Source organism: Vombatus ursinus, unplaced genomic scaffold (genome assembly GCF_900497805.2).
Source record: "Vombatus ursinus unplaced genomic scaffold, bare-nosed wombat genome assembly UNPS02009062.1, whole genome shotgun sequence".
In the NCBI taxonomy this organism is placed as follows: Eukaryota; Metazoa; Chordata; class Mammalia; order Diprotodontia; family Vombatidae; genus Vombatus; species Vombatus ursinus.
The window spans coordinates 1806334-1829610 of record NW_020948840.1 but is presented as its reverse complement, the minus strand read 5'-3'; the positions used below and the strand labels follow the sequence as shown (position 1 = coordinate 1829610).

The 23277-nt window shown below is 41.1% G+C and overlaps 1 protein-coding gene across 3 annotated transcripts in view; it reads right to left on the bottom strand.

The window, feature by feature from the left end:
• Positions 1 to 1083: 1083 nt before the first annotated feature.
• Positions 1084 to 23277, bottom strand: part of HPCAL1 (hippocalcin like 1) — a 196146-nt gene continuing 173952 nt past the window's right edge. For all 3 annotated transcript variants that reach the window (XM_027850579.1, XM_027850578.1, XM_027850580.1), the window contains 3 exons: positions 13998 to 14400; positions 10221 to 10326; positions 1084 to 2271 (listed from right to left, as the gene is read on the bottom strand). In XM_027850579.1, the coding sequence (XP_027706380.1) occupies positions 2174 to 2271; positions 10221 to 10326; positions 13998 to 14375 (582 nt within the window). In that variant the 5' untranslated portion in view covers positions 14376 to 14400 and the 3' untranslated portion in view covers positions 1084 to 2173. The remainder of the gene's footprint in view (positions 2272 to 10220; positions 10327 to 13997; positions 14401 to 23277) is intronic.

Sequence of the window (23277 nt, the reverse complement as noted above, 5' to 3'; positions counted from 1 at the left end):
AGGGTATTCTTGCATTAGCGAGGAGGCTAAACTAGATGCCCGGTAAGAACCCTTTCCCACTCTGAAATACCATCACTTCTCCATTTGTTTCCCAACTGCTGTGAAGCTGACACTTACCTTCAGGAACTTGACTGAGCTGGGGGTCTCTCTGAGCTGCTCAGGGGATGCCTAGGACATCAGCACTGTTCTTCCTCAAAACTCTTCAGACCACAGGTGGCAAGAGGGAGCCATGTGTCAGCAGGGCCTTCCTCTGAGGAGGTTTTCTGATAGCATATTTTGTTTAGCTGAACTAAGCTATACACCTCACATAAAATTCATTAGGAACCTGAGGATTTGTTTTTACCCCATTCATACATAGTTAGCCATTCCTAATTTTATATTTAGGGAGAATACTTTTCTTCAGTCCTCCCCTCTTGGACACTATTGAGTGGATCTACACATTCATACTTTTTAATTATTTTATGCAACAGACAACAAAATTTAACTGGATCCTATTGAATTTCAAAGTATACTATCTGATCTTTTAGTAGCAAAATAACCAACTCAACAAAAGGCTGAGTATTTTTTCTACAGAGAACATGGCCAATGATAGGTAGCCAAGGCCTTCAGGTGACATGCATTTTCCACCAGAGAAAAGACTTTGGGATGGGCACCCCAAACCCCAAGATATACCACCTTACTAGCATACTTTAAATTATCTGGGAATTCATTAGTCCTGCTACTGTCTGTACAGATACACAGTGAACTTCTCCATCTTTGAGAATTGCTTGGCTGAAAAATATATCACTGTGCAACCAACCTAGTGATGAGCCTTTCTAAACTTAGGTAGTAGATTGACCTTTGAATGCCAGACACATAATCTAGCACCTGGCTTGATCTCACTCTCCAGCTTAGTAGAACCTACCAGAGGTAGGACTCCAATGTTGTGGCCTTCAAGAATGCAGGGTCACCTCCAGGCATCAAATAGGCACCAGACAGAGGGCTTTCATGCCTGCATTATCCCTGTTCACATCAGCCCCGGGACCTGCTAAGCAGTTTGCCTCCTCAACTGCTGTACTGATTAAAATTGGACAGAGAAAGAGCTGACAAGAAAAGTCATTGTTTTATTTCAATTAATAACTCTTGGCATTAGGCAGATATTAAATAACACTGGAATGCATAAGATTGATCAACACAGTGACAGTGCAAAGGAAGATGGGGGAGCAATGTTTACAAAGAGCAGGGTGAGTAGAGTAACTGCCCCTTACAGGATGGTGACCACTGGATGCCACATGCCCCAGGGTGGAATTTTGATGGAAAAATGCAAGTTTTAGATCATTCCTTTTATTTTATGATTTTAATACAGGACACGCTGGACCAACCAACAGTAAAAACGAACCTTGAACAGATATGTGCATTCAGGTGTTGGACAGTGGAATAGCCACAGTAAAGGCTAAACATGCATTTCTTCTGAAAGACGGCAAGTTGCAGATGCATAAATACCACAAAACAATTAGCATTGGGTTAATCGCAGGCCACTAAGAGAGGAAAAAGCTGGAAAAGCTATCAGATGCATTAAATAGGTGACCTTAGCATGAAACTGTACTTCACCATATATATATATATAATTTATATATTAAAAGAAAGCAAAGACCATCATCGGATAAGTGCAAGCCACTTTTTCCCAACAAAAAGAAAAAGAATAAAATCATGCACAGGAAAGGGTTCGTTCTGTCTGCTTTTAGCTCCCAACTCTTCAAACAGTCATTTTCAAAGCAAAATAAATTAGCTAACCTTGGTTCTATTTTATAAAGTCCTATCTCAGCTCTTCTCATGGTTATTAGAACATATTCATACAATTCCCCAAGTGAAGGGAGATGTCTCCCATCCCTGGGGCCTGAGCCCCCCTTGCTGTCTGCATGAAATATATCTCTAAGTGATATTAGGGCTCTGTAAAGGAATCAGGATGACAGAAGGAAAACTGAAAATAAATTTGAATGACCAAGGACTTTGGCCCTGGCATGGATGATCGGGGAATTGCAGCTGGCCATGCCGATGCATGGAGGGAAACCACTGGACCAAGGGACCTTATCTGAGAACAGCAGAGGAATGGTTTGAGAAGGCATCCATTTCTGTAAGCAAAGCTGGAATGACAAGCCAGTGGCTCTTTGCAACTGTCCAGATGTGGGTGGGTTTAGAACTGACTTGCGCTGCTTGGGTCGCACTGTAACAACCGGACAATGGAAGGATCACTCTTGGCACCTTTAATGAATTCTTCCAGTGACAGCTTGCCTGAAGGGGAACAAGAGAACAACCAAAAAAAAGAAAGAAAGAAAAAAAAAGAAACCAAACAAAAGAGAAACAGGGAACCAAGTTCTGATCAAATATGCTGCTACAATGAAGGCACTTATCCTCCCCAAAGCTAATAAGCTCACTTTTCAAACCTAATCTTTTGACTTTCTGGAAATAGAGAATATGATACTCTCTTTCTCTATTTAAAAGACTTGATTTTTTTTTTAAGTTCTTCATTTTTTATGATGAAGTACCATTGTATACAGTATGAAGTTTCAATATGGTGACCACAGCACATGCTAAAGGAGCTTATGAATCGTTGTAAGAATCTGCTTTATTTCCCAAAATTTCAAGATACTAGTAACTTTAAAAAAAAACAAAAACAAAAGCATAAACCCTAAACATACAACAACCCAAACTGGAGAAAGCAGTACTTAGACGGGGAACAATCTGAATTAATTTCTCACTGATTGGAACTATTATATCAAAGTGAACCTCCTGCCTCTGGGACAGGCGCCTATTTCCCTGCCCTGGCCTCCACCACTGAGCCACTGAGAATCATAGAATGAAAGAATTGGAAGGCACCTTCAAGATCACATATTCCAACTTCTTCATTTTATAGATTGGGATAATTACAGTTCAGAGAGGGGAAGTCACTAAGAAACTCCAGTGGTTCCCCACCACCTTCAGGATTAAATAGAAAATCTGTTTGGTTCTTAAAGCCCTTCATACCCTGACCAGTCTTCTTGTCTACTTTTCTAGTCTTCTTATACCTTACTCCCATCTTTCTTGCTGTTCCTCACACAAGACACTCCATCTCTCAACTCAGTGAATTTTTACTGGCCGTCCTCTATACCTGGAGTTCCTGCCCTATTCATCCCCATCTCCTGGCTTTCTGGCTTCTTTTAAGTCTTCAAGAAGCCTTTCGTGGTCTCTCCTTAATGCTGATTTACCTTCCTTCTGAGATTACCTTCCATTACCTTCCATCTATACCCATAGATCTACATATGTGTATATAAACATACACATATATCTCTCTATAGATCTATCCATTTATCATATCTCTCTATAGATTTATTTTATATCTATATAAATCTATATACCTATCTCATATCTATACAGATATATAGATCTACAGCTATAGATCTATAAATGTATACATGATATATCTATGTATATCTAGGTATGTATACATGTACAGCTATATCTCTATGTATATGTATACACATATGTGCATAGATATATCTATATATCTCTATGTATATAAATATACATACATAGAGATACATAAAAGATGTAAGTATACATACATAGAGATATATAAGAGATATCTATGTACACATACATATATAGATCTATATCTTCCACTTCTCTCTCTGTTTCTTGTATGTAATGTCTGCATGCTGTCTCTTCCATTGGAATGTGAGCTCCTTGAGGACAGGCACTCTTTTTTTTTACCCTATGGGAGGCAATCTGGATAAAGTGACTTTCCCGGGGTCACACAGCTAGCTAGTAAGTATCTGAAGCCGTATTTAAACTCAGGTCCCCCTGACTCCAGGGCTAGTGCTCTGTCCACTTGTGGGCAGGGACTTTTTAAGCTTTTCCTTGTATCTGCAGTGCATAGCACAGTGCTTGGCACGTAATAAGCTCTTAATGATTACTTCTTGACTGACAGAGTGATTATAGAATTACAAAATATGAGAGCTGAGATTCAAACCCAGGTCACTTTGATTCCAAGTGCATCTCCTAGACTCCCAATAACAGGTTCTGGATACAGTGGTCCTCACTTTCTTAGCTGCTTTCAGCTACGAAGCCACTAAGTTACTTAGAATGACTAAGTGAAAAAGAATACTTTTCAGTGAAGAAAAGAGCTCTTTAAATCAAAGAATCCTTCACTGGCTGAGGGTTCCCATGGTAAGAAGGATACCATACTTCCAGTTTAAAGAGAAAGTAGAAAGGAATAAAGTTTAGTCAGGGGCGTGCTGGAGCCAGCTCTAACAGGTTTTCAATTATTAAATTTTCAGTGTCAGCATTTAGCCTCAGAAATCAGCAATCACTAAAAAACAGGGCTTGATCATTTTGTTGTGAAGATTTAAGAAAGCGTTCATAATGTAGATTAAAGTTCAAAGTGTGTACATCTACTCTTTTTTTTTGCCCTGGGAGATCCTGGTTGTTAAATATTAACCAGCACACCCTTGTATTACTCTATGAACTTTACTTGAGTTCAGTGGAAGTGCAATGGAAGGCTCATGTAATGAAATCATCACCAGACTGGAGGCCTGGTGAATGTAAGCTAATAATAATTATTATAAAAACAATGACAATAATAATAATAACAACAACAATAACAACTGATATTTATATAGCAGGCTCGCAAAGCACTTTACCTCCATTATCTTATTTTAGCCTCACAACACCCCAGAGTCTAATGGAAAGAATATAGGACTAACTGTCAGGACTAGGTTTAAGACCTAGCCTTGTGACCTTGGGCAGACCACTCAACCTTTTGGGGCTTCACCCTCCTTGACTATAAAATGAGTATAATAATATTTGGTTAAATATGTTTGTAAACTATGGAAAACAATGCATCTCATGGTACTTTAGAGAGGATCTCATGTATGGGAAAGTGCACTGAAAATTCTATATAAATATGGGGAGTTAGTTATTTTGGAGGACTTATGATTTCATTGGTGTAGGAAACTATTAGAGAGGATGCCCTCTACAAATGCAGATCAGCAGCTACAACTTTGAGTCTTAGCCTGAGTTCAAGGGCCACCTCTGAGAAATCCTGGCTATGTGATCCTGAACAAGTCATGGCCCAGGCAACTCTCTCAAGAGAGTTATGAACAGATGGGAAACATTGCAGCACAGCTGGGTGAGAAAGAAAGAGAAAAAAGTGGGACAGAGTTTTATAAATTAAATTAAATAGTTTAAATTTCAGTGGGAGTTAGCATGGCATAGTGGAAAGAGGGAATGGGCCCAGAATCATAGGACCTCGGTTCATTTACCATCTCTGATATTTCTTACCTATGCGGCCTTGGGCAAGCTGCTTAACCTCTCTAAGACTCTATAAAATAAAAGGGTTGGGCTTGATGACCTCTCAAGGTCTTTTCCAGCTCTGATTCTATGATTTAGTGTGAGAAGCAATCATTAGAGATGCCCTAGTCTAGAGGTGTTAAACTCATGTTAAACCAGATTAAAATGTAATTGGGAAATATTTAGCAGAAAAAATAAAAATATGATGCAACATAGATAATGTTAATTTGTGGTTTTCTGAATCAATGTGCAGCCCTAGAGGCTGAGTCGGACACCATTGATCTAGTCTAACTTCTGTTCCACCCCTCACCCCATCCCCTACTCCCTTATTTTGTGCATGAGGCAACTGTGATGAGGCTCAGAGACATTCAAGTGATTTGCCCAAGGTTGCATCTAGGTGGCACAGTGGATAGAGCACCAGGCCTGGGGTCAGGAAAACTCATTTTCCTGAGGTCAAATCTGGTTTCAGACACTTACAAGCTGTGTGACCCTGGGCAAGTCACTTAACCCTATTTGCCTCAGTTTCCTCATCTGTAAAATGAGCTGGAGAAGAATTGGCAAACCACTTTGGTATCTCTGCCAAGAAAACCCCACATGGGGTCATGAAGAGTCAGACACAACTGAAGCATCTGAATCTCGTCAGGAAGGCCTGAGTTCAAATCCTGCTTCAGAGACTGGGTGTGTCACATGACCTCTGCCTCAATTTCCTTATTTATAAAATGGGAATGATAATAGCATCTACTGCTCAGGGATACTGTGAGGATAAAATGAGAAAACATTTATAAGGTACGTTGTAAAACTTAAAGAGCTAAGTAAATGCTAGCTATTATTAAACAGCAGAATTGAGATTTTAAAGTCAAGTGCTCTGACTTCAAATATGGCACTCCTCTGAGAACTGTTTAAAGCTGACTCCTGAAATAATTCAGTTAAAGTGCTATGTAATTGTAGATTGCTATATAAATGTAAGATGTCACCATCATTGTCATTATCATCATCACCATCATCACCATCATCACCATCATCACATTCAGGGAGGAAAAGACTCAACTTCTTTGGGTGATATATTCCATTGTCTAGTAGTCCGTTAAGTTGGGAAATCCTCCCCTTAAATCTAATCTTTTAGAGTAAAATCTTCTTCATTTATTATTCTGTACCTGGTAAGCACAGGAACCAGCCTGGCTACCTAGGGACACTTAGAAGATCTAGAATTTATAGCTGAAAAAGGTCTGAAAGATCACCCAGTAGTAGAAGTAAAAATAATTGACATTTTTTTCCTTAGCATTTTAAGGCTTGCAAAGTGCTTTAAATCCCTTGTCTTGGGGTAAGTCTATTTACTATTGATTCCTTCGTGTGCTCAAGGTCACTCAGGCAGGAAACAGATCTGAGATTTAAGCCCAACTCCTCCACTTCCAAGTCCAAATCTTCTGCTGCTCTAGCATACTCAAGAGTCAGACTGTCCAGAGGGAAAGATGTAAACTAGTTTAAAATGTCAGAACTAGCAGGAACCTCTGAGATTAATGAATCATCTCTCCCCCCCTACCCCCATTTTCCAGATGGAGAAACTAAGGCCCACAGAAGACAAATGATTCCTCTATGGTCACAGCACTAGTGAATCTGGGATGAAATCTGGGATTAGAAACATAGGCCAATGGTATTCCTACAATACCATCCTCAAGCACTGCCTCTCTCCCATCCCTTCTCCTCATCTCCAGACTAAACTAACAATAACCATTTCCTCTGCCAGAAATTTATTTGTGAAGGGAGGAAAATTTGCCTGATTCAACCTCTGCTCCCCTCACGCTATATGAGTGTGAAGACGGGAGGAATAGGCCTATCTCAGGCCCTGTGTTTATGTGATTGTCATGTATCCCATCTAAAGAGAAGCACATAGCTTCTTTTCCTTTCACTTGGCAATTAAGTGTTATTATGGGCTTTCCATTCCTCCCCTCTGTCACTAGTGTTATTGTCCCGGTCAGTAATTAGACACTCATATGTAGGCGTGATGTCACTTGAGGGTCAGAGATGGCATTGGAATCCAGTGACCGAGTTTCCTGCCTATCTCTTTAGCTGTCTGCTTAGCCTATTGTGCCTGGATGCTTCCTGGTATGCCAGTGATTATGACAGATGATGACAAAATCTCATGCCCTGGGGGTCTGGGCGCTGCCCAACCCAAGTGGCCCTTGTAAACAAGACTCAAAGATTTGGTTAAATATTTAAGAAGGCTTCAGTGCAGTCAATGGCCCTGTTGTCTTCCCAGGAGGGTATGAAAAGAGTGGGTGGTTGAAAAGCAGGTCTGACTCTCCCTGATGTGGTAAATGTACTGGGGTTGGAGCACATAAACTCTGTGGGCCATTGGTAACACCAACCAACTGGTGACCCGGGACAGAGACATTTGTTTTCCAGGAATGGGCTTAAAAGGGGGAGGGCTGGGTACACTGAATGCCTGATTTTACAAACAACAAGACAGGCCTCTTTCTACTAGCACATACTCAAATTACCTTAGTCACCACTTCCCATTATTTTAAATTACAGTTAGGGAATCCTAGGATGTCAGAGTCAATACCCCTTCCCCCATTGAAATGACTTTCCCTCTCAGACCTCCTATGACCCTTTGTTTTGTAGCTCTCTATCGAATTTATCATGAGGCAGCTGGTGGCCCAGTGGATAGAGTGCCCGGCCTGGAATCAGTAAGACTGGAGTTTAAATCTAACTGCAGAGACTTACTAGTTGTGTGACCATGGGGAAGTCATTTAACCTCTGTTTGCCTCAGTTTTCTCAACTGTAAAATGAGGATTATAACAGAACCTTCCTTGCAAGGTTGCTGTGAGGGTCAAATGAGATAATATTCAAAAAAGTGCTAAGCATAGTGCCTGGTGATATATACTTATTCCCTTTCTTCCTCCTTCCTCCATTTATCATGTAATCCAGTTACGTGACTATTATTTTGTGTTTATGCCTTAGCTCCGGACCTCCTAGGCTCAAAGTACAGAGGCCAAGGACTGTAACAAAACAACATTGGATTTGGAGACGGAGGATCTGGGTTTGAAGACACTTCCTTTCTCTGGACGTTGGTTTTCCCATCTCTAAAATGAGAAGGTTGTACTAGATGACCACCAAGGTCTTTCCCAAACTCTAACATCACATAATCTAAAACATCTCCTTTCCCTCAGCATTTAGTTCAGTGGCACTTAATGAATATCAGTGGTTAATCGAAAGGGCCTTAGAGGATGTCTGGTATAACACTCTCATTTTTCAGGTGAGGAAATGAAGAGTGCAGAGAGGTAACGACTTATCCAAGGTTCTGCAGAACATCTCTTTGGGATGCTCTTCAGAATTAAAGAACCACTATTAGACCTTGGAGTTTTCTTTAATGGGACATAGGTGGATTGTTGTTTTTATTTTTGTTAACTCCATAGAATAAGGGGTTTTTAACCCCATATCATCTCAATAGCTACAGGTCAGGATCAAGAAAGTAATTTCTTTACATAAACTGTCCCCAAATGGAACGACCTGAGTTGGGAAGTTGTTGTTTAGTCATTTTTCAGCATGTCTGACTCTCCATTTGGGGTTTTCTTGGTAAAGATACTGGTATGGTTTGTCATTTCCTTCTCCAGCTCTTTTTACGGATGAGGAAACGGAGGCAAACAGGGTTAAGTGACTTGCCCAGGGTCACATAGCTAGTTACTATCTGAGGCCAGATTTAACTTCAGGAAGATGAATCTTCCTGACCCCAGGCCTGGTGCTCTATCCATTGCCCCAGGCTAGGAAAGTAGGAAGCAGTGATATGGATATTGATTTGGAGTCAGAAGACTTGTATTCAAATCCCAGCTTGTTTACTTACTACCTATGGAACATTGGATGAATCACTCAGTTTCCTCATTTGTAAAATGGCAGGTGCAGTAAGACTAGAGCAAGGGTTCTTAATCATTTTTGTGTATCATGGACCCTTATATCAGTCTGGTGGAGTTCCTGGGCCCCCTTCTCAGAATAATGGTTTAAAATGAACAAAATAAAATAAAGGATTACAAAGAAAACCAATTATGTTGAAATATAACCATCAAAGTGTTTTTAAAAAACAAGTTCATGAACATCAGATTAAGATCCCCTGTGCTAGATGATTCTAAGGCCCTGTCCAGCTCAAAGACCACAATCCTTTGCAATTCTCAATCCCTGGAGTTCTACAAACAGAAGCTGAATGGCTGCTTATTAGGATGGCATAGAGGTGATTTTTGCTCAGCAACAGGTTGGAGTAAGTGACCTGAGGTCTCTCCTAGGTCTCAGACTCTGAAATAAATAAGGGCCTCCTTCTTGTCCCTTATAAAGAAGGGGCACCTGGTAGCATGGAAGGAGGAAGGAGTTGCTACTGCTCAAGATCCTCTGGATCCCCTTCTCTCAGTCTTTCTAAGCTCACAGGGAGGGCCAACTCCTTTGAGTTCTAAGAAGGAAGTTCTCAGCCCCAGAGGATAAATTAGAATGTGGAACACATTGTTCCAATCCACATGGTGCAGAGCAAGCCATGTGTTTTTAGAGCGGGGCTGGATGACCGAAGATGTTTATTGGGGAATAGTGGTGCCCAGTCAACATGATCCGAAGATGGGAAAACAAGCAGAGATGGCTGCAGGGGACAGCTTTCTGCAGAAAATCACTAAGTTACCCAGATTTCAACTGAGCATAGGAAAAGGTGTTTTTAACAAGCCCCAAAGGTGACTTTTTCTTCCATTACTGTATGTTTTTCTGCTGCCTGTAGATGATTCAATTACTGAAACCTCCCACCCCTGGATCCCACTCAAGGGATTTGACTTTAGGCTGGAGAATTGGGGGAGGGGTGGAGAGGGGTGAGAGAAATCAGTGGTGTGGACGAATGCATTTTGGTTTCTAACAACACCAAGCAGAGAGACTAACCCATAGCCTACCGTCATTGTTTGTGTCCATCTGCCGGAAAATTTTGTCTGTACGCTTCTCAGGAGTGGACTCATCTTCAGGCATTTTCATTACTGACGATACCATTTTGTATATGGCCTGGAGGAGTACAAGGAAGAAAGAGTTTTTAAAAGACTCTGGGAAGCTCCAGAAGGAGGAGCAAAGATTTAAGCTCATTACCCAGTTTGCAAACACAGTACATGGGTATATGAGTTGGGGTCCTCATGCAGCCTTCCCCAGATTGAAAAAAAAGGAAAAGCTAGCTAAGCCCTGCCATTTCTCCCTCCAACCCACACCACTCTGATGATACATGGTGAAAGGAAAGACCGGGAAGCAAAACTCTATGACTGAGAAATTTCCCCAACATACTAATCATTGGACAGATATTAGGGTCTCTGGTATGAATAGCTGCTGCCAGGGCCTCAGGTCATCATTAACTAAAGCCTTTCCAATCAGGTCACTAACACCACAGCAGGGATTAGTTAGTTGCCAGCTAGCTGAGACCATGGACAGGACTCACCATATGAGGAATGGGGCCAGAATCATTAGGGCTTTCATAGCGAAGTACAAGCACATTTGAGTCTCTGGAATCCTTCTGAGAGTCATATCTAAGGTTTATAACCACTTTCCCTTGTAACCTCACACAGCACTTGGTTTTGTATCTACTCCATGTATTTGTCCAGTAATACTGTGTATTTAGCTATCTTTATGTACCATATCCACCATCAAGAGTGACCTGTGGCCCTGTAAATAGACCATAAGCTCCATATGGGCAAGGATGATGTCTTATCTAACTTAGTATTCTCTACCAGTGCTTAGCACAGAGCTGTGCACATAGTCAGGACTTAATAATTTTTCTTTTATAAAAGAAGAGTCATAGCCATTTATAATTATGTACCTCATGATAAACATGGCACACTGAAAACCATTAAAAGATACTGATCAGATTTTTAGGTCCTGGGATTTTGATGCTGACAGAACAGTGGAAAGTAGCTGAATTAAGTCCCACTTGAGCAAATCCTAGTTTTTTTACTCACCAAGAGTCAGAGCCAAAAAACTCAATAGTTGGTAGTGGACAACTAAGTCTTTTGCTGACAGTGTCCATCTGAAAATGGGTCAGCTTTTACATATAAGCTAGGCTATAACATACAAATGAGCTCACAGAAAATAGGGCTTCTATTTCCCATCTTATGCTTACATGCAAGAACCAGATAGGTGGCAACTGAAGCATATACCTTAAAATAAAGAGGCCCATAATTGGCTCTCCACATGTTAAACTCAATCTAGTTGAGGAAGTGGTAGATCAGGTTAGCCACTGATCTATCCTGAAGGGTATGAAAATGCCCTTTCACAATGGTGATACCTCCCCATCCTTGCCTGCCCTGGAGATACACAGGGAAGTGGGAGCCCACTGGGTTCCATGCATCTTTCCCCCATGATCTTCTTGGCTCTGAATAGGTTGCAATAGGTCAGGTCTCTCATCTCAATCCTTTCCTTGAATAGAAGAGAGATGAGTCCATGATGGGAACTAGATTTCATCTGGAACCCAGAAGTTAAGATTTCTAAATTTAATTGTATTACTGTCGTAATCTAGAAACTTTTGTTAATTGTAGAGCAATATGTAAATATCAGTTACAACTCTTGTCATTACTTCTCCTCCTCCTCTCAAAGAAAGTGTGGACAATCTATAGCATGTGAGCTGTAGGTGGCATGTCATTAATAGGACCTGGGGTAAGACAGTCAGGATCAGTCCTAAAGAAAACTGGGAAGTTAGTGAATTTTGTCTTATGCACTTTCCTAGCTCTGCCATTAACTAGCTGAGTGATTTTGGGCAAGTCACTAATCATGTCTGGGTTTTAGTTTCCTTCTCTATAAAATGGGAAGAATGGATTATGATAGCTAAGGTCTTTTCTCATGTTTTAATTCCTTCTCTTCTTCCTGGTGTCTCAGTGTCTAATAACAGCTCCTCATTCTTGCTGTAAGCTACCTGACCATTTATCCCTGCTAAGGAGTTAAGAGATTACTAAATCAGCAGGAGTTGGTGATAGCTTGGTATCCCATGTGGTGACTTACACATAGTATAGGTACTCTAATACTTACTGAGTAATTGATGGTTTAGGTATGATTCTTCCTAGGGGTCATTTGCATTTTTATAACCCTCCCTAGTCCTTCCCTACCTTCTGACCAGTCACACTGGCTGCTGTGGGACCAAGATTGTTTTTTTCAGGGTATTAGGCATCTAACCAGGGCTCAGTCACCTCCTTGCCAATTCCAAGGGTGAGATGAGTGAAAAAGGACTTGGCACATTTCCTCAGAGAGAGTGCCAATGCCTGTCCAAAGGCAATGGTTTTTCTCAATGTTAGGGCTTGTTCCACCACACAACCAATCCATGCAGCCCTTGGGGCCCATGCAGAACCCTGGTAACAACTTATGCTTATATGATGCTTTACAGGTCACATCTATTACTTTACCTGTTCTTCACAGCTCCATAAGGATGTTGTGAAGATAAAGTTTGAGTATTATTATACCCATTTTACCAGTGAGGAAAAAAGGCTCAGTAAGACATGGAGATTTGTTTAATGTTACAGAACTGGTCAAGTTGGCACCTGAGCCCAGGCACTTCCCTTTACACCACATTAATTTTACTGCAACACCATGCTCAGATCTTAGGGGGAAATAACCTAAGGTTATAAGATCTTGGGTTAGGGAAGCCATAAACATGAAATGATATATATATATTTTTTGGACCCTTACTAGCTAAGCAACTTGGAACCAGTCACATCACCTTTCTGAGCCTCAGTTTCCTCACCTGTAAAATGGGCATAATACTAGATGTCATAGGTATCTCATAGGGTTCTTCAGTGGTACAAATAAGATGATGTGTGTGAAATGCTTGATAAAATTTAAAGCACTATATAAAGGGCAGTTATTATTGTTATTGTTGCTGTTATCACAGCCTTCTCAGCCTTCATGGGATTATTATAATTATTATTACTACTATTATTATTCTTGTTTCCCAATTTTCATGTGCTTATACCATACAATCCAGCTGAAGTGGGAGCAAAGAATGGCCATGTGTTTCAGATAAGGCTTGGAGCATAGTGGGGAGGAAGCAATGCTTCATGGTTTCTCTAGGACTGTCAGATCTCAGGGCAGAAGAAACATTTAGAGGTCAGCAAGTCCAGCTCTCTGCCTCTAGGCATCATCACCATCATCATCATCATCGTATTTATATAATGTTTTAAGATGACAGCTAAGTCCTTTATTACATGCAAATCACTTTATATATTTTAATAACTCACATTTCTAAAAGCGCTTTAAACTTTACAAAGTGCTTTCTCTGCAATAATTGAGGTAGGGGCTGCAAGTATTACTGAGACTCTGAAAAGTGAAATGACTTGGCCAGTGTCATAGAACAAGCTTTGGAACTGGTACTCCTTGATCCCAAGGCCAGCCCTCTTTCTCTTATACCATAGTGGAAGCCAGGCCTGGTGCATACAAATCTCATTTGGAAAAATGTCAATAGAAAAGACATCCTTCAATCTCCCTTAGCAAACAGACTAAACTGATGTCAGTTTAAATAACCCCACGCTTAAGGAATTTATGAAGAACGTTGAGGTCTCGACCCAGCTCAGCCATTCATTGCTGTGCGACTGTGAATAAGTCATCTTTTTGGGCCTCAGTTTCCTCTCTAGAGTGAAGAGGTTATATATATTAGATGATCTCTGATGCCTCTTCCAGGCATAGCACGTGAGGTCCCGAGTCCTCACCTGTACAATTTCGAGCATCTCCCCACGGCTTATATAGCCATTACCGTCAAGGTCATACATGCTAAATGCCCACTTCAGTTTCTGTTCCAGCTTCCCCCGAGAGGTGACACTCAGGGCAATGATGAATTCCCTGAAGTCAATCGTCCCATCACTGTTTGTGTCAAAGGTGCGGAAGACGTGTTCTGCAAACTTCGACGCATCGCCGTAGGGGAAGAAGTTGGCGTATATCTTTTTGAACTCATCGACAGTCAAGTGGCCAGTGGGACAGTCCTTTAGAAACCCTTTGTACCACTCCTGCAGCTCGTGGTCTGTGAACTCAGTGTTCTCCCGGAGATCCTGGAGCACCTCAGGACGGAGCTTGCTATTTTGCTTTCCCATTCTGTCCTCCCAGATAACTTAAAACCTGAAAAACATGGGACTATGTTCAGTCATCAAATGCTACCTATAGTCAGTTTTTGCAGCATCCAGATGATTTGCCTTTCAACATTGGGATGGGATGGCTCAGGCTCCCAAACTATTCAAGTGAGAGTTTTCCCTCTAATACATTCAAAACCTTTTCTTTTTTTAGACTCTTTCCTCTCCCTTACACTTAGCCAGTTACCAAGCTTTAGAGTCCATCTCAGCAATAGCTTTCTTTCTTTAAAAAAAAAAATTAGTTTATTATTTATTTTTAACATTCTTTTTTAAAAAAAATTTTTGAGTTCCGAATTCTCTCCCGCCTTCCAGTCCCCCCAACACGCATTGAGAAGGGAAACAATGATATTAATTATACATATGAAATCATGTAAAAACATTTCCATATTAGCCATGTTGCAAAAAAGAAAGCAAGAAAGATAGAGTAAGTGATGAAATTCTATTTCAGTCTACACCAGACTCCATCAGTTCTCTCTCTGGAGGTGGATAGCACTTTTTATCATGGGTCCTATGGAATTGTCTTGGATCAATATGTTGATCAAAGTAGCTAAGTCTTTCACAGTTGATCAGCATTACATCAGCAATATCTTCCAAATCCATCCCTTTTCTCTAGTCCTATTGCTTCAGTTCTAGTACCTCTAGCCTTTGATACCACCCACCTGGACTATTATTAACAGCCTCCTAACACATCTTCCAGACACCATTTTCATTCACCTTCTAACTTCTACAAGGCTAGTATTCCTTTTGCACAGATTTGGTTGTATCATTCCTTTTCTTGAAACTTATCAATAATTCCCCAATGTCTAAAATCTAAACGTTCAAGGCACCCAAGGCTTGGGGACTTCCCTTTCGAGCCTTATCTTTTATTATTCTCCTCCACACATTCCATACTCCTGCCAAAGGGGTCTACTCTCTTCTACCTGGACATGTACTGTGTTCATTTACCTCCATATCCTTCTGGGCTCTCCAGGCCCAGAATATCTTTCCTCCCTCCTTCTGCCTGCTGAATTGCTACTCATCCTTTAAGGCCCAACCCAAGATCTACCTCCTCAAGGAAGTCATCTCTGATCCCCCTCTTGACAGTAATGAATTTTGCCCATGGGCTTTCCATAGCACTCCCCATGCCCTGCCCCTCCCCCTACCTCTTTAATGTACTTTTTATGTAATATTGTATGTTCTAGTTACAGACACTAGTGCACAGCCTCCATGTAGAACATTCCATGAGGACAGGGGCTAAGTCTTGTCTAAACTTTTTATTTCACAAGAATCTCATAACAGGAAAGATCCTCCTATGCATCTGGTCCAACCTATAACTGAACAGGAATTCTACAGCCAGGTGGCATAAGGGATAGAATCCTAGAACTGGAGTCAGGAAGACTTGAGTTCAAATCCTACCTCAACAGACACCTAACTATGTGACCATAAGCAGTCACTTGACCTCTGTCTGGCTCAGTTCCCTCATCTATAAAATGGGGATAATAATAGCACCCACCTCCTAGGGTGGTTGTGAGGATGAAATGAAATTAATATTTGTAAAACACTTTAAGAACTTGAAAGTGCTATATAAATGTTATTATTATTATTACTAATTATCAAAGGCTGTGCCAGTGCAAGGTAAACCCTTGCAGAATCAGGAAAGGGGACATGGAAGGGGCAGTATTTGAGCTGGACCTTGAAGAATAGGCAAGATTTCAAAGGAGGAGAAGATGAGAAGGAAGTGGCATGGGAAGGCCATTCTATATAAAGGAGATGGCACAAGCAAAAGGTCAGAGATAGGAAAGGACAGAGTGTGCATCCAGGGAACACAAAGTCTAGTTTGGCTAGTGTAGAGTACGTGAAAGGAAGTTGGAGAAAGTCAGGTCAAATACTGGGGATTCAAGCCAGATGGTAGTGGACTTTGAATGCCAAGTTATGATTTTATTGTTCCATCCTCAAGTCATAACCTCATAAACAGAAAGACTAAATCAGAGACAAATATTTACAGAACACATGCATAGTGTATGTAGGGGAGAATCTTTGTTCCCCATTTTGGCACAGTACAGTATACACAATGATGTAATGTAAACATACAGTTTGAGCAATTTTGGCAAAGTATGCTACAAAAGTGGCCCGGCAAACCCAAGGGGATCTAAGTCAATTAGATAAGAATCAAACACACTTTCATCTGGACTCCAAATGCCCATTTTACATATTAAAACCCAGCAACCCAAAGGCCAGGCCCAAACAACCATATGGCCAGAGAACCTGCCAATCTCTTACACTCTTTCTCATTTTCCTACAGTCAGTCAATTTATTCCTCCTTTGTCTAATGTCTAATCCTTATCAATCCTCATTCTGCTCTAGGGCAAAAATAACACTAGCTGCTGCTCATTGATGACATACAGCAGGCTGAGCCCTAGAACCACTGTGTTGGCAGTAGTTGCTTCTGTGAAGGAGTCAGTTACCAACACGTCAGTCTCCGGGGTTACTCTTGCTCCACCAGTCATTCGTGTTTAACTCCCTGTCCCAGCTCCACTGTTTAAACAAACACAATTTCCCAGTTTCAGGGAATTTCGACTCAGTGCTCCCAGCATCCCCTGGGATGCCAGTTGTCCGGTTGGTTCGGCTGGTCACATCTGGTAGCAGAAGCATTATGGTATGAAAAGGAAGAAAGTTTGTTTGTGAGATAAGAGAACTGAGTTATAGTCTCTACCTCTGAAAAACTTATCAGTTAGAAGACCTTGGGCAAGTCATCTCCCTTCCTCTGGCTCTCAATTTCCTTACCTATAAAAAGAGGTACTTAGAATTGATGATCTTTAATGTGTTTTCTGATTCTAACATTTATGAATCTATTATAAAACCAGAGAATTCAGGCAGATCTTAGGCAATTTCCACTGAGAAATGTATGAACAGGGTATCTTTTTCATCCAGCACATTTTAATACATCTCAATAGTGCACCCTATAGGTAGTGGAGAATTAAGACAAATCCAATACTGGATAGTTATAGTATCTCTGTCTCTGATGTCTCATTGTGGTACAAAGAGGATCCGGGGTTCTGAGGGTTATGCTAATAGAACACAACTTTTGGCAAGTCCTACAGAAGTAAGAAGGTTTTGCGAATAGCTCTCAAAATGGGCTGCATGTTTGTTATCCAGCTAAATTCACAGAGGCTTGTTACCAGGTTGTCTGCAGGGTGAAGAATTTGTCAGCAACTCTTGAAAAGCATTTACTAAATTTTAGTGGGATTGAGATCTGTTTTGGTAGAGGGAGCACCAACTCTGAACGACTCTTCAGAGCTCTGAAGTTCTGAAGTATGAAGAAATTTTTGCTAAATGATCAGGTTTTTTCAGAACACTACAAAGGCTCATTAAGAATCCAAAACAATGAGAAAGAGATTTGTCTAAACATCCACATAGAAAAAACAAAGTGGATGAAAAAGCTATCATTCTTCTAGATCATGACATGTATATAGTAGGGCAGTTCATCAAGTAAGCCCATCAATACGTATATCTTGTACAAGAATTACAGATGCATTCTACCCATTTTCCTTTTTCCAAAAGAAAAAAAAAGTTTTTATTTACCATTTACCTCTTATCTAATGTCAAAATAATTTGACATTATTTGACATAATGACAATATTTGACAAAAATTGACATTAGATTGTCAAATCTAATGGTCTCTTCTCACTCCTCATCCTTCTTGACCTCTCTGCAGCACTTCAAACTATTGAATACCTTCTTCTCCTGGATATTCTCTCCCCCTGGGGTTTTCATGACACCGCTTTCTCCTGGTTCTCACTCTGACTTCTCTATTTTAGTCTCCTTTGCTGGATCATCATTTACCTCAAGGCTTTGTCCTGGGTCCTCTTTTCCCTGCAAATTCCTTTGCTAGCCATTATTATCACCATCGTTACTATTAATGACAATAATAATCATAATCAAACCATACTGACCCTGACATGATTTTTAAATTGTAAAATAGAAATGTGTTATTACTGGTGGGCTTTGAAAACTTACAGGCTTGTATGAGGATCCTACAGTTTGGGATCTAAATCATAGGCTCATTGTACTTGTACCCACAAGTACAAGTACCTCACAGGCACTTCACAGGCCTGCTGTGAAGAGCATTTTTTGGAAGTCCTAAAACTGTAGAGAAGTGCCAGTTCTTCCACTTTGAAAGCCTTAATAACTCTGATAAATGCAATGCCCAAACATTTTTCCAAAGGCCTGATGATGAAGCATGGTGCCAGTGTGCTGACAGAGATAATGGGCTCAAGGTGAAGCATGAGAGATACATTTGAATATGATCAATTTGGGAATTTGTTTTGCTTGACTATGAACATTTGTTACAAAGATTTCATTTTTGTTTTCTCCAATGTGAAGGGAGTGGGTAGGAAAAAAAAATACTTGCTAATTTAAAGGCAGGACCTCCCGGGACAGTTTGAGTCTGTAGTCTGGAGCAGAAGCCTCCCCTCTACCATTCAAATCTGTGTTAAACATCCTTTGGAGCGGCCCTACCCAGAATTCCATGCTTTTACACCAATGGTCTACCATTCGTCTGAGACTTGCCCAGTGCTGAGAGCTTAGTTGTTCATTTTATAATCCACTCATCCTTGCTGGAAACTAAATCACTGCCCTGAATGCACAGATCAATTTGCCTTAAAAATTCATTTGTCAGGTTCTTTTCTTAGCCAGAATGTTAAGAAGCCAGGGCTGTGCAGCCTCCTTTCCCCCCAAACAACATGTGTTTACAGAGAGGAAAGTACCAGATTAGTTAGAGTGCAAAGCAAGGTGCACAACCACTGGAAAATAATAAGTTGAGTGGATTTTCTTCTACCTTGGGAGATTAATGTTCTTCCATCTATTTCCCATTAGCGTCCCAGATTGAAGAAAGCATAAGATTATAGAAACAAACTGTTTAGATTCGGGCTCTTCAAGTGCTTTGCATTCTACTTTCACAGTTGACTCTCCATCACTAGGCTAATGAGAAGAAGCAGGAGGTACACAGAATCATTGCATTATAGTATTTTACAGCTAGAAGGGACCTTCAACCTCATCTAATAAAATCCCCTTATTTAACAAGGGTAGGGGTGAGTGTCAGGTGTCTGAGGCTGGATTTGAACTAGGTCCTGCTGACTCCAGAGCTGGTGCTCTACCCACTGCACCACCTAGCTGCCCCCAGTGGCTCTTTTAAAAAAAAAACAAAACATTTTAACATACTGATTTTAGGCTCTGTTCCTAAACATCTTCTCCCAGTGCATAAAAGATCATGGTCCAATGTAAAGAGTATTGAAAGGCCCTGAGTTTGAATCCAGCTTCTACAAGTACCTGTGACCACAGGCAAGTCATTTCTCCTCTCAATCCTGATTCTCCTTGATCTCTCTGCAACCTCTTCTCCTGGATACTCTCTCCTCTTTAGGTTTTTGTGATGCCATGCTCTTCTCATACCTGTCTAATCTCCTCCTTCTTAGTCTCCTTTGTTGAATCTTTATCTAGATCACACCCACCATTAGTAGGATTCCCCCACGGCTCTATCTTGGGTCCCCTTCTCTTTTTCCCTTATGTTATTCTTGCTTGGTGATTTCATCAGCTTCCATTGATTCAACTAACATCTCATGATTCCCAAATCTATAGATCCAGCCCTAAGCTCTCTCCTGAGCTCCAGTCTCATATCACCAACTAACTTTCTGTTGGACATCTTTAACTTTAATGTTCCACAGATGTCTCAAAGTCGATGTGCCCCAAAGAGAACTCATTGCCTTTCCCTCTAAACCTTCCCCTCTCCCTAATTTCCCTATTACTGTTAAAGGCACCACACCTCCTAGTCACCTAGGCTTGAAACCTAGGTATCACCTAGGTTCCTCACCAGAACTTGCCCCGCATGACCAATCTTGTGGCCAAGTCTTGTCTACCTTTTTCTACTTGCACATCTCTCATATGTGTTCCTTTCTCCTTACTCACAGAGGTGCCATCCTTTTATAGGCCCTCTTCTGCTCACACCTAGACTATTGTAATGCTGTGTGCTCTCCCTGCCTCCAGGCTCTAATCCATCTTCCACTTAGTTGACAAGGTGATTTTCCTAAAGTACAGGTCTGATCATTTCATTGCACTACTTGACAAACTCCAGTGGCTCCATATCACCTCTAAGATCAAATATGAAATACTCTAACTTTTAAAGCCTCCACAATGGAACCCTTCCTACATTTACTATCTCTTCACTCTTTACTCCCTTCTACATACTCTAGGATCCAATGACCTAGACCTTCTTTCTATTCCTTGAACATGATTCCCCCATCTCCTTACTTCATACTTCTGTTGCCCATGCCTGGAATACTTCCTCCTCACCTTTGTCTTTAGACTGCTTCATGACTCAGCTTGAATATCAATTTCTATAAGGAGGTCTCTCCAAGTCCCCCAGCCTCCTACCATGCTAGTGCCTTCCTTTGCAAAGACCTTCTATTTACACTGTATGTACCTTCCACAGACAGTTTTTTTCCTTTGCACATTCCCTACACCATTAGAAGGTGAGCTTCTTGAGAGTAAGAGCCTGGTTTTGTCCTTCTTTGTATCCCCAATGCTTAGCACAGTAAATCCTTAATAAATGCCTGTTGACTAACTCGGGGATTTCATTTCCTTATGAATGAATGAATGAATGATTGAAGGAACAAACGAATGAATGAATGAATGAAAAAGCATTTATTATGTTCAAAGCACTGTGCTAAGTCTTGGTAATACAATTAGAAAATCAAGACAGTCCCTGCTTTCAAGGAGCTCACATTCTAATGAGGATTCTAACTATGGAAGGGGTCAGATGCAAGTCAGATGGAAAAGGTTCCATGGTTCCAGGGGTACAGTGGCAAAGCAGATGGTAATACCACTTCTATACTATCATTTTCACTGATAAAATCCTATCGGTTTCTTATGCTGAACCATTTGACAGTACTAAGAGCTTTGTCGGCAAGAATTTTCAGTAGCTGTGGCTACAGCACCCACAGAAGTAGTTGCCTGGCAGCATCTCCATGGAGGTTGTTTCCCCAGATGATGGCTGTGGGGGCTGGGCTAGAACTAGTGCCATTGCCAAGATTTTTGGGTTTAGGGTCCTCATCCTGGGCTATCTTCATTTAGGGCTTTAGGGAGGTGAGGACTGAAGAAGTGGTGGTGGTTGATCTGCCTGACAAATGCCACTTCCTGTCTCTCTTAGGGTGCCTTGATGTTTCAGCTAGGTTGGGTTGTCTGCCCCAAGGTGGCAGCTGGTCAGCAGTTGGTAGAGACAGCTGGCCCCTTTTCCCCAGGAGCTGCTTCCTCAGATGATGACTATGGTGGCTGGACTGGAAACAGACTAAGTAGTCAGGGTGGAACTGCCACTCCAAAGACTCTCAGACTTATGGGCCTTTGGTAGTGGTTGATCAGTAGTTGTTGTTGATGGTGAGGAATCATCTCCACAGTGACTGTCCCCTCAGTGATGTCTATGGGGAGAAGGGAAAGGTTTTAAGCAGGGTTGATGGCGTGGGTGAGGGAGGCATTGCTATTTTCAAAGCTCATGGCTTCAGGGTTGCGGGCGATGTCTATTGGGGTTTGAGGGGAGGTGGTTGTGATTTCACTCACTGGCCATATGTTGCCTCCTGTCTCCTTCTCAGGGTTCTTTCCTGTTTCAGCTAAGCTGACTTGCCTGCTCTGAGGGTTCCAGGTTTACGCCTTTGGAAAATGGGTGGGGTTTGCACTAATGTAGGGGTCCTCAAGCTTTTTTGGGTCCTGAATCCTTTTGACAGACAGGTGAAATCTATGAACACCTTCTCTGAATAACGTTTCCAAATGCATAAAATAAAATACATAGAATTACAAGGGGAACGAATTATAGGGAAATACAGTTATCTAAAAAAAAAAAGTTCACAGACCCCCAGGTAAAAAATCCCTGGACTAGTTGATCTCTCTGATTCCTAGTTTTAGATCTTATCACTATTATATAAAGCCTATCATACAAAAGGTGGAAACAAAAATATCATGAACTCGGTAAACTGAATAATGCTGGAGCTCCTACAGTGTAATCAGTACTATACTCATGGCTTTTCTTCATGTACTGTATCAGTCTCAAATGCCCTGCTTCACCCCTGATCATTCTACCTAGATGCACTCTCACTTTTGAAGCTCCAACATGTTACATCTATACTGCTACTATGGCTTTCATATCATGCCTTGAATTTTAGCCACGTCTTACTCCATAACTTGAAGGTGATTTTCCTGAGGGTAGGGATGGTGTTGTATTCATTACTGTATTCCCCATAATGCCCAGGGGCTGGTAAATCTGCTTCAATTTAAGTTTCAGAGAATGGCAAACTCAATATGAGTCAACCATGTGATGTGGCAGCTGAGAAAGGAAATGTACCCCTAGGCTGCACTGAGAAGTCTGGGTGTATTCAACTCAGTGCTACCATCTTCTGACCTGGTCAGACCATGCATTCTTAGAGTACTGTATTTGGTTCTCAGCGTCGTATTTTAGGATGGACTTTGACAAGTTAGAGTGTGTCCAGAGAAAGATGATTGATAGGATGGTGAGGGGACTTGAAACCATGACATATATAAAGAACCACTGAAAGCAATGGAGATATTTACCCTGGAGAAAAGAAATATATAGGGGTCCTAAAGTATCTGAAGGGGCAGTCTTTTTCAAGAAATATTGGTCTTAGGGGCAGCTATGTGGCACAGTGGATAGAGCGCTGGTCTTAGAGTCAGGAGGACCTGAGTTCAAATCCAGCCTCAGATACTTACTAGTTGTGTGGCCCTGGGCAAGTCACTTAACTCCAGTTAAGAAAGAAAGAAAGAAAGAAAGAAAGAAAGAAAGAAAGAAAGAAAGAAAGAAAGAAAGAAAGAAAGAAAGAAAGAAAGAAAG